A 12,239-nucleotide genomic window follows, 5' to 3' on the forward strand; every position below is an offset into this window, starting at 1 on the left:
ATTCTCTTTATGAGTTGGGCTCCAGGGGGAGAGCCTGGAAAAATCCCCCTGAAATGTACGCTTAATTTGCAGGTAGTGCAGACAGTTCAAAAGCAAATAATAATTTTTAAAAAAGGCTTTAAATTTCCTTGTCCAGCATTACTCGTTTAAATGCATAAATAACATGAGCGCCAAGTAAGCAGTTGGTTTAACTGGGCAAAAAAAACGGCCGATGTAGGAGAGACTCCAGTCCAGGGGGCTCTTTGGGACCAGCGAGTTCACAGCCCAGGAAACAGAGGCAGCTCCGCCTGGGTTTTGGCTTCGAGTCCAAGGGCGCCCCTGGAGCCGGTGGCGCGAGGCGGAACCGCGCGGGCTGGGATCCCCGGCGCGGAGGGATCCACAGGACCCGGAGGCGGGGCGCCAGGCGGGGGACGCGCTGCTTGTTGCCGAGCAACGGAGCGCGTCCTTCCTCCGCGGAGAGCCTGTCCGAGCCCACGGCCGCTCGGCCCGCCCGGGGAGGCCGTTTGGATACCCCGCTGGGCGGCGGCAGTGTCAACCTCCTCGCCGTCCGAATGAGCGCTGGGGCGTCCCCGCGGCAGACCGGTGAGAGGCGGACTGCGGGGCTGGTGACCCGCCTGGGAGGCTTCGATATTGGGGCGGGGCAGGCGTCCCCGTTCTCCCTCTTTAATCCGCACTCACCTCAGAAAATCCGCGCAGAAGATGGGGCTGGGGTTGAGCAGGGGTTGGGGCCGGAGTAGGGGCTGGGATGCCCTCGGGAAGAGTGAAAACCTGGTGGATGGGGAAAGAAGAGGCGTTAGGAAGGCCAAAGACTGGGCGGAATCAGAGGGAATGTGGCGAGGGGGGAGGGCACCGTGGAGGGAATTTAATTTCCAACTGCCCGACCTTTCCTGGTCTCCCTTGACAGGAGCTGGTTGTTTTGGGCAAACCTTACACACCGTTAGGTGATCTCCTCCGCTGGGGTCAGTGTGCCTACTTTTGGAATAGGAAACTGTTTCTTGTGTGTGGCCCCAAAACCTCTTTGGTGGGCGGTGGGACGCTGTAGGCTTAGTGCAGGGATTATCCAGCATCAAAGACCACGGACCCACAGCGAAACTGTTACGAGCTACCACTGCAGGATTTTAAAGGGGCTCAGTAGTTCTCTTTACTCTTCAACTTTCAAATATAAAAATTCAACAAATTGTTTATTTCCCGTTTACAGGTTTATAAAGGTGTAATTCCATAAACTGCACAGAAGGTACACATTAGTAGTTAGTATAATGTATTACAGTATAATGTACGTACAGGTGTACAGTTTGATAAGTTTTGACAGATGTATACACTTCTGAAACAATTACTGCAATCAAGATAACTGGACCCTTCCCCCCCCCCCCAAGTTTTTATTCAAATTCCTGATAACTGGGCAGCCCAGGTGGCTCTACAACCATAGCGCCGCCTTCAGTCCAGGGCGTGATCCTGGAGACCCGGGATCGAGTCCCATGTTGGCTCCCTGCATGGAGCCTGCTTCTCCCTCTGCCTGTGTCTCTGCCCCCCCCTCCATGTCTCATGAATAAATAAATAAACTCTTAAAAAAATAAATTCCTGATAACTGAACCTTTTCATTCTTCTGCTCCCTTTGGTATCCATCCTCATTCTCACCTGCTCCTATGCCCCCAACCAACTGCTGATCTGCTATGTGATACCACAGAATAGGTTGCATTTTCTAGAATTTTATATAAATGGAAGCATACAATGTATACTGTTTTGTATCTGGCTTCCTTTATTCAGCAAAATGATTTGCCTGGACTTTTGCTTTGATGACTGTCTGGTAGCTTTATAGTAAATTTTGAAATTTGGTCATGTAAGATCTCTTGTTTTTAAAAAAGTCACTTTAACTATTTTGGATAATTATTTGAATTTGTGTATATATTTTAGAGTCAGTTTGTGATTTCTGTAAAAAAAAAAAAAAAGCCTGCTGGAATTTTGATTGGTATTGCATGGAATCCATAAATGTATTTGGGGAGAACTGCCATTTTAACAATGTTGAATCTTCTAGTTAACAAACATGGTTTGGAATTTTATGTAGGTCTTTAATTTCTCTTGGCAATGTTTTGAAATTTTCAGTGTAGAGATTTTGGACATCTTTTGTTGGGTTCTCAATTATTTTATGTCTTTTTGAGCATTATTTTCCAATTGTTTGATCTAGCATATTAAAATACAGTTGATTTTGTATGTTAACTTTTATTGTACAACCTTGGTAAGTCACTTGTTAGCACTAGGAATTGTTTTGTAGATTCCTTAGAATTTTTGACCTAAAAATCATGTCCCTGTAAATAGGAAAATTTTTCCTTTTTCCCTTTCAATCTATTCCTTTTATTTCTTTTCCTCGCCATATTGCAATGGCTAGGACCTCCAGTACAATGTTGAATGGATGTAGTAAGAGTTGAGGCACTTTTTAATATTTTGTGAACGGATATAAAGGTGTCTGCTTCCTTGCTTTTACAAACAATGTTACAATGAACAATGTTAAAAAAAAAAGAGTTTAGGCACTTTTGCCTAGGGTTCAATTTTAATGGGAAAGTAAAAATATAATATTAGCTGTAAGGCTTTTGTAAATTCTCTTTATCAGATTGAAGATGTGTCCTATGAAGCATATTCACACACTTAACTTCTTTATTATTATCATGAATGTGTGTTGGATTTTGTCAAATGATTTTCCACTATCTTTTAAAATGATCATAAGTTTTCTTCTATTTTCTATTCATACTGTGAACTATATTGATTTTCAAATGTTAAATCAATTTTTCAACCCTGGGATAAACTCTATACGATCAGAATATATTATACATTAAAATATATTTTTGAATTTGATATACTACTATTTTATTAAAGATTTCTGGATCTATATTCATGAAGGATATTGGTAACATAATTTCCCTTTTAGAAGAATGCCTTTGTGAGGTTTGGAAAGTAAATTCCTTCCTTCTCTACTTTCTGAAAATATTTGTGTAAGTTTAGTGTTATTTCTTTCTTGAGTGTTTGAGAGAATCATCTGTGCCTGGATTATAAGTGTCTTTGTGGTAAGATTTTTAGTAATGAATAAGCTTATTTAATATAGGCCTATTACAATTTTCTGTTTCTTATGTTAATTTTAGTAAATTGAAAATTTCAGTGATTTGACCAATTTATCTACATTGTTGGATTTGTTGTGAAGTTGTCATATTTTCTTTTTTTTTTAGTTGTCATATTTTCTTGTTATTTTTTAATATCTTTAGGATCTGTAGTGAAAAGTGCTTTTTTATCCCTGATATTGGTGATTTTATTCTCTCATTTATTCTTAAGCAGTCTGTGTAGAGGTTTTAAGAATTTTGTTGATGTTATTAAAGAACGAGCTCTTGGCTTTTAGTTTCCTTGATAATTTTTCCCTTTTGTGTTTGATTGATTTATGACGTTATACTTAAATCCTTTTGTTTACTTTGGGTACACTTTACTCCTCTTTTTCTAGATTCCCTTTTTTTTTAAAGATTTTATTTATTTATTCATAGAGACACACGGGGCGGGGGGGGGGCGGGGAGAGAGAGAGAGAGAGAGAGAGAGAGAGAGAGAGAGAGAGAGAGAGGTAGAGGGAGAAGCAGGCTCCATGCAGGGAGCCCGATGTGGGACCTGATCCCGGGTCTCCAGGATCACACCCCCAGGCTGCAGGCGGCGCTAAACCGCTGCGCCACCGGGGCTGCCCTTTTCCTAGATTCTTTAGGTAGAACCTTAGGTTATTGATTTTAGGCGTTTCTTCTTTTTGATTTATGCTAAGCTATACTGTTCCTTTTAATCACTACATTGGCTGCATCCCACACATTTTAATATGTTGTATTTTCATTATTATTTAGTCTAAAATATTTTCTAATCTTTAATATTTTTTTGTATTCCATTATGCTGTCTACTGATTTTTTCCCTTACACTTTTTTTGTATTGCTTCAAAAAACTGTTTCTCTAGGTATTATACATTCTTAACATCTCACAGTCTAGAGTTAATATTGAACTAGTTCACATGGAATGCAAAAACCTGATGACAGGGCAGCCCGGGTAGCTCAGCGGTTTAGCGCCACCTTCGATCCAGGGCGTGATCCCGGAGACCTGGGATCGAGTCACACGTGGGGCTCCCAGCGTCGAGCCTGCTTCTCCCTCTGCCTGTATCTCTGCCTCTCTCTCTCTCTATGTCTCAATGAATAAATAAATAAAATCTTAAAGAAAAAAAAATCCTAATGATCCTACCCCAGTCTTTTTGGTTCTTGTCACATATGTTACATCTATATATATATAGACACCCCACAAAATGGGATTTTCGTACAAATAAGGCTAAAAAATGATCTTTTAAACTTACTCTGATATTTGCTGTTTTTGATCTTCATTCATTCATTCCTGAAGATTCAGATTTTCATCTTGTATAATTTCCCTTGTATAATTTTTTCTCTGTCTGAAGACATTTCTTTATTATTTCTTATAATTTTCTAGTTTGCTGGTGAGCAATTCTTCTACTTGTGTCTGAATACGTCTTTATATTGCCTTCATTTTTAAAAGAATATGCTTGCTACTGCATTGACAGTTATTTGCTTTTTTAGCATATTACACACCTTGTCTCACTGTCTTTTGGTTTCAGTGGTTTTTAGTAGGAAGTTTTTGTCATTTGAATTGTTTCCCTAAAAATAATGTATTGTTTTTCTCTGTCTGCTCTCAGTTTTTTATCTGTCTTTGATTTCCAGGAGCTTACATATGGTTTTCTTTGGTTTTTATCCTTCTTTGGTTTTTTATGTACTGAGTTTCATAATTCTATAAATTTAGGTATTTCTTCAGATTTGAGATGTTTTCAGTTATTTCTTTAAGCTTTTTTTCACCCCAATCTTCTCTCTCCTTTTCTAACACATGCTTACCCATGTGTTAGAACTTGTGATACCACTTCATAAGGCTTTGGGGCTGTTCCCTGCAGGCTGCCCCACCCCCACCGAGCTTTTTTCTTTCTTTTTAAAATATTGGATTATTTCTGTTGATTTATCTTCCAATTCACCGACTATTTTCTCTGGCCTGTTAGTCCAATTTTTATTGAAAGTATTGTATTTTTCAGATATAAAATTTCTATATATTTTTATTTCTTTTTATAAAAAAGATTTTATTTATTTATTTGACACAGAGAGAGAGGACAAGCAGGGGGAGCAGCAGGCAGAGGGAGAGGGAGAAGCAGGCTCCCCACCAAGCAAGGAGCCCAATGCAGGGCTCTAGTTCAGGACCCTGGGATCATGACCCAAGCCAAAGGCAGATGCTCAACCGACTGAGACACCCAGGCACCCTTTCACTTATGTTTCTATCTTAACATTTTCTATCTTTTTATTCATCATCAGTATATCTCCCTTTATTTTGTTGAGTATAGTTATAATACTTGCCCTAAAGTCCTTGTTTAATAATTTCAACCTCTGTGTTGTCTCCAGGCTGGCATCTGTGCATTATGTTTGCCCTTGAGAATGGGCCACATTTTCCTGGATCTTTTTATGCTGAGTAGTTTTTCTTAATATATCCTAGGCATTGTTAATGTTTTATTGTGTAGACTCTGGATTCTGTTATATGCCTCTGAAGAATGTTGATGTTTTTTATTTGGCAAGCAATTTACCAGGTTACATGTAAGCTCTATCTCACTCTCTATGATTGGAAGTATAGCTAAATCTCACTTTAGCTTTTGAAGCCATTGTTGGGTTGCTTTGAGTTAGTCCTATGTATGCATAGTTCAGAGGTTAGTCTGGACTTATATGGGGTTTAGACACAGAATTAGGGGATTACCTTCTCTGGCTCTCTCTTCTTTGGGATATTTTTTTCTCACGCCTCAGTGGTGGTTGTTGCCAGGGCTCTTTTCTCTGATTTGTCTGGCCAGAATGATGAAAGGCTTTCTATCAAAGTTTTTGCCCCCTGCTCTATGCTGTTCTACAGTATGGATGGCATTTAGGGAAAGGCCACGGTAAACCTGGAAACTCGTTTCCAGGCCAGTGTTTCCACAAGTGTCTACTCTCTTCCACAATGCTTGCTTCTAAGAATCCTCAAGTATTTGTTTTTTATCTTTTGCCCAGAGTTTATCAACAGTTACTAGTGGAGGATTTTCAATAAATGTAGATGTAGAACTTCAACAAATTGCTTTTGAATTTGAAAGCATACAACATTTAACATGTCAAAAGCATGATGATATAATAATAAAACTATCTTTTTTCCTATCTTGGCTATTTAAGCAAATTAGATGAAAGAAGTTCAAGAAGGAAAGACAGAGGAGTAGAAAAAGGCAGGGAGATGTTTTGTTGTTCCATTGCCTGTTATGTATTTATGTTTGTATGAATATATGTATATCACAAAGGCTATGGGGATATTCTAGGTACTGGTTATAACAGTAGAATAAGTTTTTAGAGTCTTGACATTTCTATGGGCTTCTGAATAGAAAAAAGCTTTTTGTGAGCTTAAAGACAGCTTTTCTCTATTTTTCTATATAATTTTTAAACAGCATAAGTGTGAGTTACTATTATTTATATTATTAAGATTAAAGGCCCCAAAACAAATATTATAGAAAGTATGAAAAATAGAAAAAATACCATTATCTTATTCTTTTAGCAAAGTTATAAAATGATCATATATTTTCTATTAAGCTTTCTGATGAATTATAATCAGTGCAAAACTAGATCTCACTTCCACCACTGATATTTCAAAAATAAGTAATTATTTTCAGAATATTTTTATTTTCCTTGCAATATGAAAACTTTACAAGATGTGATAGATTTTCCTTGGACTTAGATATTTCTTTTGGAACCTTAGTGTGCATTGGAAGTTGATGTTGATATGAAATTGAGGAAGTGAATTGAGATGATAATTGGCCATGGACGCAAGAGAACCTAAATCTTGTCCTTAATGTGTCACCTTTCCCACTGAGGTACCCATGACCATATATAGAAGAGGTCAAGGCCTCCATATAACCTGGCTCGCTCTTTGGCTCTATTCTCAACATGATAATCTGATGAACTAGGCCTCACACATGAAGGATTCCTTTCCCTGTATGAGGTGGTTCCATGTAGCTTAGAACCAAGTTATCTGGTGATCTGCTCTGTTTATTTCTACCTTAGTTGAGGTCTAGAGCAGCGTGTGGATCTTCTGTTCCAATAGGAGGAACAGCCACACCTGCAAGAAATAGCAACCTGCCCCAGAATCTAGAGAATTCACTCATTAGCTCTCTTTGGGCCTTTAGTTATTTGTGGCTGGAGAGCTTTCTCATGTCTTATCATACCTTGTAGGAGAGGAGACTGTTTAGGCACTGAACCTCCTGGGAGAGGACAAAGAAAGAGTTCCAATAATAGCTGAGTGAAATTACTGCTCAGGTCGCAAAGATTTCCAGCACATTCTGTCCCATTTTAAAGATTAAAATACACTTAACCTGGATTATGAGCCACAGACTTGACACCTTAATAATTTGGGGGAAAGCTAATTATTTTTACCTGAGAATCTCCAAACCAGAACTGATCTCTTTCTTTTAATGAATTGCTACCAAGAAAAAGAGAACATGTTATTTCCCCCATGAGATTAATGTTTAAAAGACATTTTACATATTTTGTAGTGTTGAGGGGTGGGTGCGGGGGAAAAAAGGCACCAAGCTTCGATGGACTGCCCCATTTTGCATTGAGATACCACCTATTTTGAAAACACAATAGAAGTTCCTGTTAAAGTTAGAAGTTCTATAGCCTATTGGTTTATTTTTATGTGAGAAGAGCAACTGTCCTATGAAGAGCTCAAGGGAATATACCGAGAAATGTTAAACAATGAACACTTGATAAACTTCAATAGTGAACCAAGGGCCTGAGAGAAGTTGGGAAGGAAATATGAAGCAGGAACTAAGAAACAAAAGGGAAGTGCAGTTGGGAGAGTCAAGTCAGATTCTCATCAGGTATTAATGTGCTTCTTTCTGCTCTGTGGTCTCTTCCAGTTACAGTCTTTTGTAGGAAGAAATGCAGATGGTGTCGGTGTGACCATATTAGCACCTGTGCAAACAATAATGGCCAACACACTATAAGGAGGATTATACAGCATGTTTTATAAAAAGGGAAACTTCCTTAAGGGTTTTAGAAATCATTTCTAATGTGCACATACTATGGTGCAGAACTGAGCAAACAACATATTATTTTCACTTTTTAATATGAATTCTGGTTATGGATAGAACTGAGCTATTCAAGGTCTAAGGATTGGTGGAGATGGGTAGAGAAACCAAACCTATTGATTCCCAGGTGAGAGCTCTGCCATGTAGCAAGGTCTTCTGTTTGAGAATCAGCAGATATTAGAGATTAAAAGCATTTTTAATATGATTAAAAGTCATATTGCTTTTGCTCTAAATATAGAGGCTAAGTAGGATGTTTTGTTCATATTGCCCATACTGCATGATAAATGCAGAGATCTAAACGTGAAGATAGCCTTTTTTATGAGTTAATATAAGTCCAACCAAGAATGTGGGTACGATGATAAAAAAAATGCAAAGTAAAATAAATGTTTTCCACATTTAAGTTTCAAATCCATCTTATTTTGGTATATGGCATAAAATGAGGTATAATCCATCCCCCTCAATAATCAGCCAATTGCCTCAGCACAATTTATTGAATAATTCTTATTGCCAATTATCTTGTTAGACAAGCACTCCCTCATTTCCCTTTTTCAAAATTTTACCTAATCTATCTTGTTTATTCCTTCAGATGAGTCCATAATTACTTTTCAGAGTTCAAAAATATAATTTCTAGATTTTGATTATGATGGCATTAAACCAGTACAGTATTTTGGGAAGACCTGCTATAATATTTGATTTTTTTTCACCAACGGACATTACTGTCTAGTCACATCTTTTAAGTCTTTCAGTAAAATTTAAAAAATCTATTCATGCAGTTTCAGTACATTTTTTGTTATGTTTATTACTGGAACTTACTCTTTTAAAAAATTATAAATGGAATTTTATCAATGTGTTTTTGAACGGATCATTTTGGTATAAAGGAAGTTATTGGTTTTTGTATAAAATTAAAAAAAATTAAATCTGCAGAAATTTACTATAACTCTAAACAGTTCTTTGGTGTTTAGATCTGATAGGTAGGTAATCATATTTGCAAATAATGATGATACTCCAAAGGTGTTTCTGCTTTATATTTTTTTCAAAGAACTTTGACCTTGGGTTTCCTAATAATAATCAAATTAGTTTTTCTAATTCATTATTTTCTGCTTTTATTTTCATTGTTTTACCCTTATTTCTTAAAACTCTCCTCTTCTTGGCTTCTGTGGAACTGTTTTCCCCATTTTCCTCTCTGTTGTTTCTGCTTATTCCACCTCCCAGAGATGAATGTACCAAAGAATCTGTCATCAGGCTCTTCTCTATTTATATTTCCTGTTAGTCTGGCCTTTGTTAATGACCTGGGATCTCTCACCATCTGAAAATCCACTTATGATCATGGATGAACTGGCCCTGCTGAATAGCAGGTTTCTTAAAAAAAAATTATGGTAATAAATGCACATAACATAAAATTTTACCATCTTAACCATTATTAAGTGTTTAAGTCACTGAATAAAAGAAGCTTTCTTATGTACTTGACTATAACCAAGACTTCATTAAGATGATTCAAAGTTCCTATTTTATGAAGGATCTTTAATTGCTCCCATTTATTCCTTCTCATTGGCCAGATCCTATCAGTTTTACTTGTCATGTTTCTGTTTTCACTGTGCTCCATTACCAAGGCCAGGCCTTATGCTCAAGCTGTGGAGACTCTTATTTGTCTCCCTTTCTTTATTCTTTGTCCCATGCAATATCCTCCATGCACCAGATCCTATCAAGCTGTTTTCTGTTAAAAGTTTTTGAATGATTTTCAGTAGTCAGGAGAAAAAGTACAAATATTTGGCATTCAAGGCCTCATGATCTGGCTGCAGCCTACCTGTTGCTGATCACCTCTCTTTCTTCATTACAGTCTGCTCTAGCTCAGGAGAGGTATTGAGGGAAGTGGGCTGGGTAAGGGATGGAGACACCAGGGACCGGTTGGAGAAGAAGCTGCCTCAAGAGTAGGGATTTGGCCCTTGCATTGCCAGGGCCTTCATTCCCCTCCTCCCCAGAGAACCTGCGAATCTGGGATTTTATGTGAAAATCTCTCAATTTAAAATTGTTGGTGGGGCACCTAGGCAGCCCAGTAGTTGAGCATCTGCCTTTGGCTCAGAGCATGATCCTAGGGTCCTGGGATCAAGTTCCACATCAAGCTCCCCTTCCTGGAAGCCCGCTTCTCCTTCTGCCTATGTCTTTGCCTCTCTCTGTCCCTCTGTGTCTCATGAATAAATAAATAAAATCTTTAAAAAAATTGTTGGTGCAAATTAGTATCTTTGAAATACTTGGAGCAATTGAAAAATATGTTTGTGGGCTAGATGCATGGCACAGTTGATGGCCTCTATTCTCTCTTAGCAGGTTTTCTTTAGATTCCCTATGTCTGTCTCTCTTGTCTGGAATTGGGACATTACATTTATGGTCTAAAGAAATGTTAAATCCAATAGGAGTTTCAGAAATTCCCAGTGTAAAAAGGTTACTGCTTTAAAGGTTTTCCATAGTTCCTGTGAAAAGGCCAATGGTTGGATTTAAAGTGATGTAAACTAATACTCCCTCCTTGTGCCTCTGGGAGCACAAGGAGCGAGCGTTCTACCGGGAGAGGCTTTTCTGAGCTGCCCTTGGATTTGTCCTTGGAGCTGTCCTTGGATTTGTCGACACGAGTCTTGTTATGAATATGTAATAATATATTGTTGTTATTTCACAGGACAAATCAGTCAAGATGTCCGCAGTTTCGAAGCATTTTGGACTGAACTACAAAGAAGAATCGTACATCTTTAAAGAGCTTGAGAAGATTCGCCAGGAAACGAAAAAGGATTTTCTCCGATTCAAGCAGAAGCTGGCCTCCAAGCCGGCCGTGGAGGCCGCCCCCGGGTGCGGCCCCCCGGCCCCGGGCCCTGCGCGCGCGTCCTGCGCTGGAGCCCCCAAGCCATCGCGGCCCCCCGGCGCTGCGGCCCCCGCTGCGGCCCCCAGCGAGGCGGCCGCCCCCGGGAAGACCCGGCCCTTTCGGCCCCAGGACTTCTACCGGCGGAGCTCCGCGTTCCTGCGGCACGGGCCCCCGAAACAGCCGCCGCTCATCGCCTCCAGGGCCGGCACGTCCAGACCGCTGGTCCTGACGCCGCCGCCCGCCGCCAGGGAGAGGCCCCGGGCGCGCCTGGGCCCGCGGAGCCCGCGGAGCCCGCGGCGCACCGGCCCCGAGCCCGTCCGGCCCGCGGCCCCCGAGCGCGGCTCGAAGCAGCACGGGGCCGGGGCCGCGCCCGCAGAGCCCCGCCAGGCCAAGCAGAGCAAGGGCGGCTGGGTTTGCAGCCGCGGGGGCGGCGCGGAGGCGGGCCGCGGGCCGAGGGCGGCGGGGAGGCGCACCCCGTCCGGCCGCGCGCGCTCAGCCAGCCGGACCCCCGCCGCGCCCCGGGCCGAGTCCCAGACCCCGCGGGGGAGCGCCCCGCCCGCCCCGCCGGCCCCGCCCGCCCCGCCGGCCGCGCGGGTGATCCCGACGTCCCTAGAGGAGATCATCGCCTCCCTGCAGTCCGAGGCCCAGCTGGCCTCCGACCAGACTATCAGGGAGCTCATTCAGAGCGTCCTCGGCCAGAGCTACGACCTTAACCTGGAAGTAGGTGAACCCCAAGGAGAGTAGTAGGCCCCCTGGGCGAATGCGACCCTAGGGAACGTGGAGAGCGTATCTAAGTGCGTGCGGCGGGGCGGGTCACACACTAGGCAAGCTAGACAGACACCCGGTGTCATTCAAGTGCTTTGACTTTCGACCTCGAAGTTTTTGAATACTCCATCGTGAGAGTGTATACTCTTTCACTCAGTGAGTATACACTCAGTGAAACAAACTGAGAAGTTATTTCAAAAATTAGTTCACAGTACCTTGGTTGTAGACCTGAGTAATACATCGCTGGTAGCCTTTCTTTTCAAAGTCTTTGTGATTATTTAGATTTGAAATAACGGAACAGAGGTCTTCTATGGAACACTCATTTTCTTTTCTTAAGATTTAATTAATTAATTTATTATCACACACAGAGAGAGAGAGAGAGAGAGACAGAGACTCAGGCAGAGGGAGAAGCAGGCCCCCTGCAGGGAGCCTGATGTGGGACTGGATTCTAGGACCCCTGAATCACCACCGGAGCCAAAGGCAGAT

General features: G+C 41.1%; 1 protein-coding gene across 2 annotated transcripts in view; it reads left to right on the plus strand.

The window, feature by feature from the left end:
- The first annotated feature begins 452 nt into the window (after positions 1–452).
- LOC140599358 (uncharacterized) overlaps positions 453–12,239 on the plus strand; it is a 105,862-nt gene continuing 94,075 nt past the window's right edge. Inside the window, exons 1-2 of one of the 2 annotated variants that reach the window (XM_072761463.1) lie at positions 453–582; positions 10,809–11,708. In XM_072761463.1, coding sequence (XP_072617564.1) covers positions 10,824–11,708 — 885 coding nt within the window. In that variant the 5' untranslated portion in view covers positions 453–582; positions 10,809–10,823. Of the gene's footprint in view, positions 583–10,712; positions 11,709–12,239 lie in introns of those variants that run through there. The other variant, XM_072761464.1, reaches the window with a different exon arrangement.

This window comes from Vulpes vulpes, chromosome 6 (genome assembly GCF_048418805.1).
Source record: "Vulpes vulpes isolate BD-2025 chromosome 6, VulVul3, whole genome shotgun sequence".
In the NCBI taxonomy this organism is placed as follows: Eukaryota; Metazoa; Chordata; class Mammalia; order Carnivora; family Canidae; genus Vulpes; species Vulpes vulpes.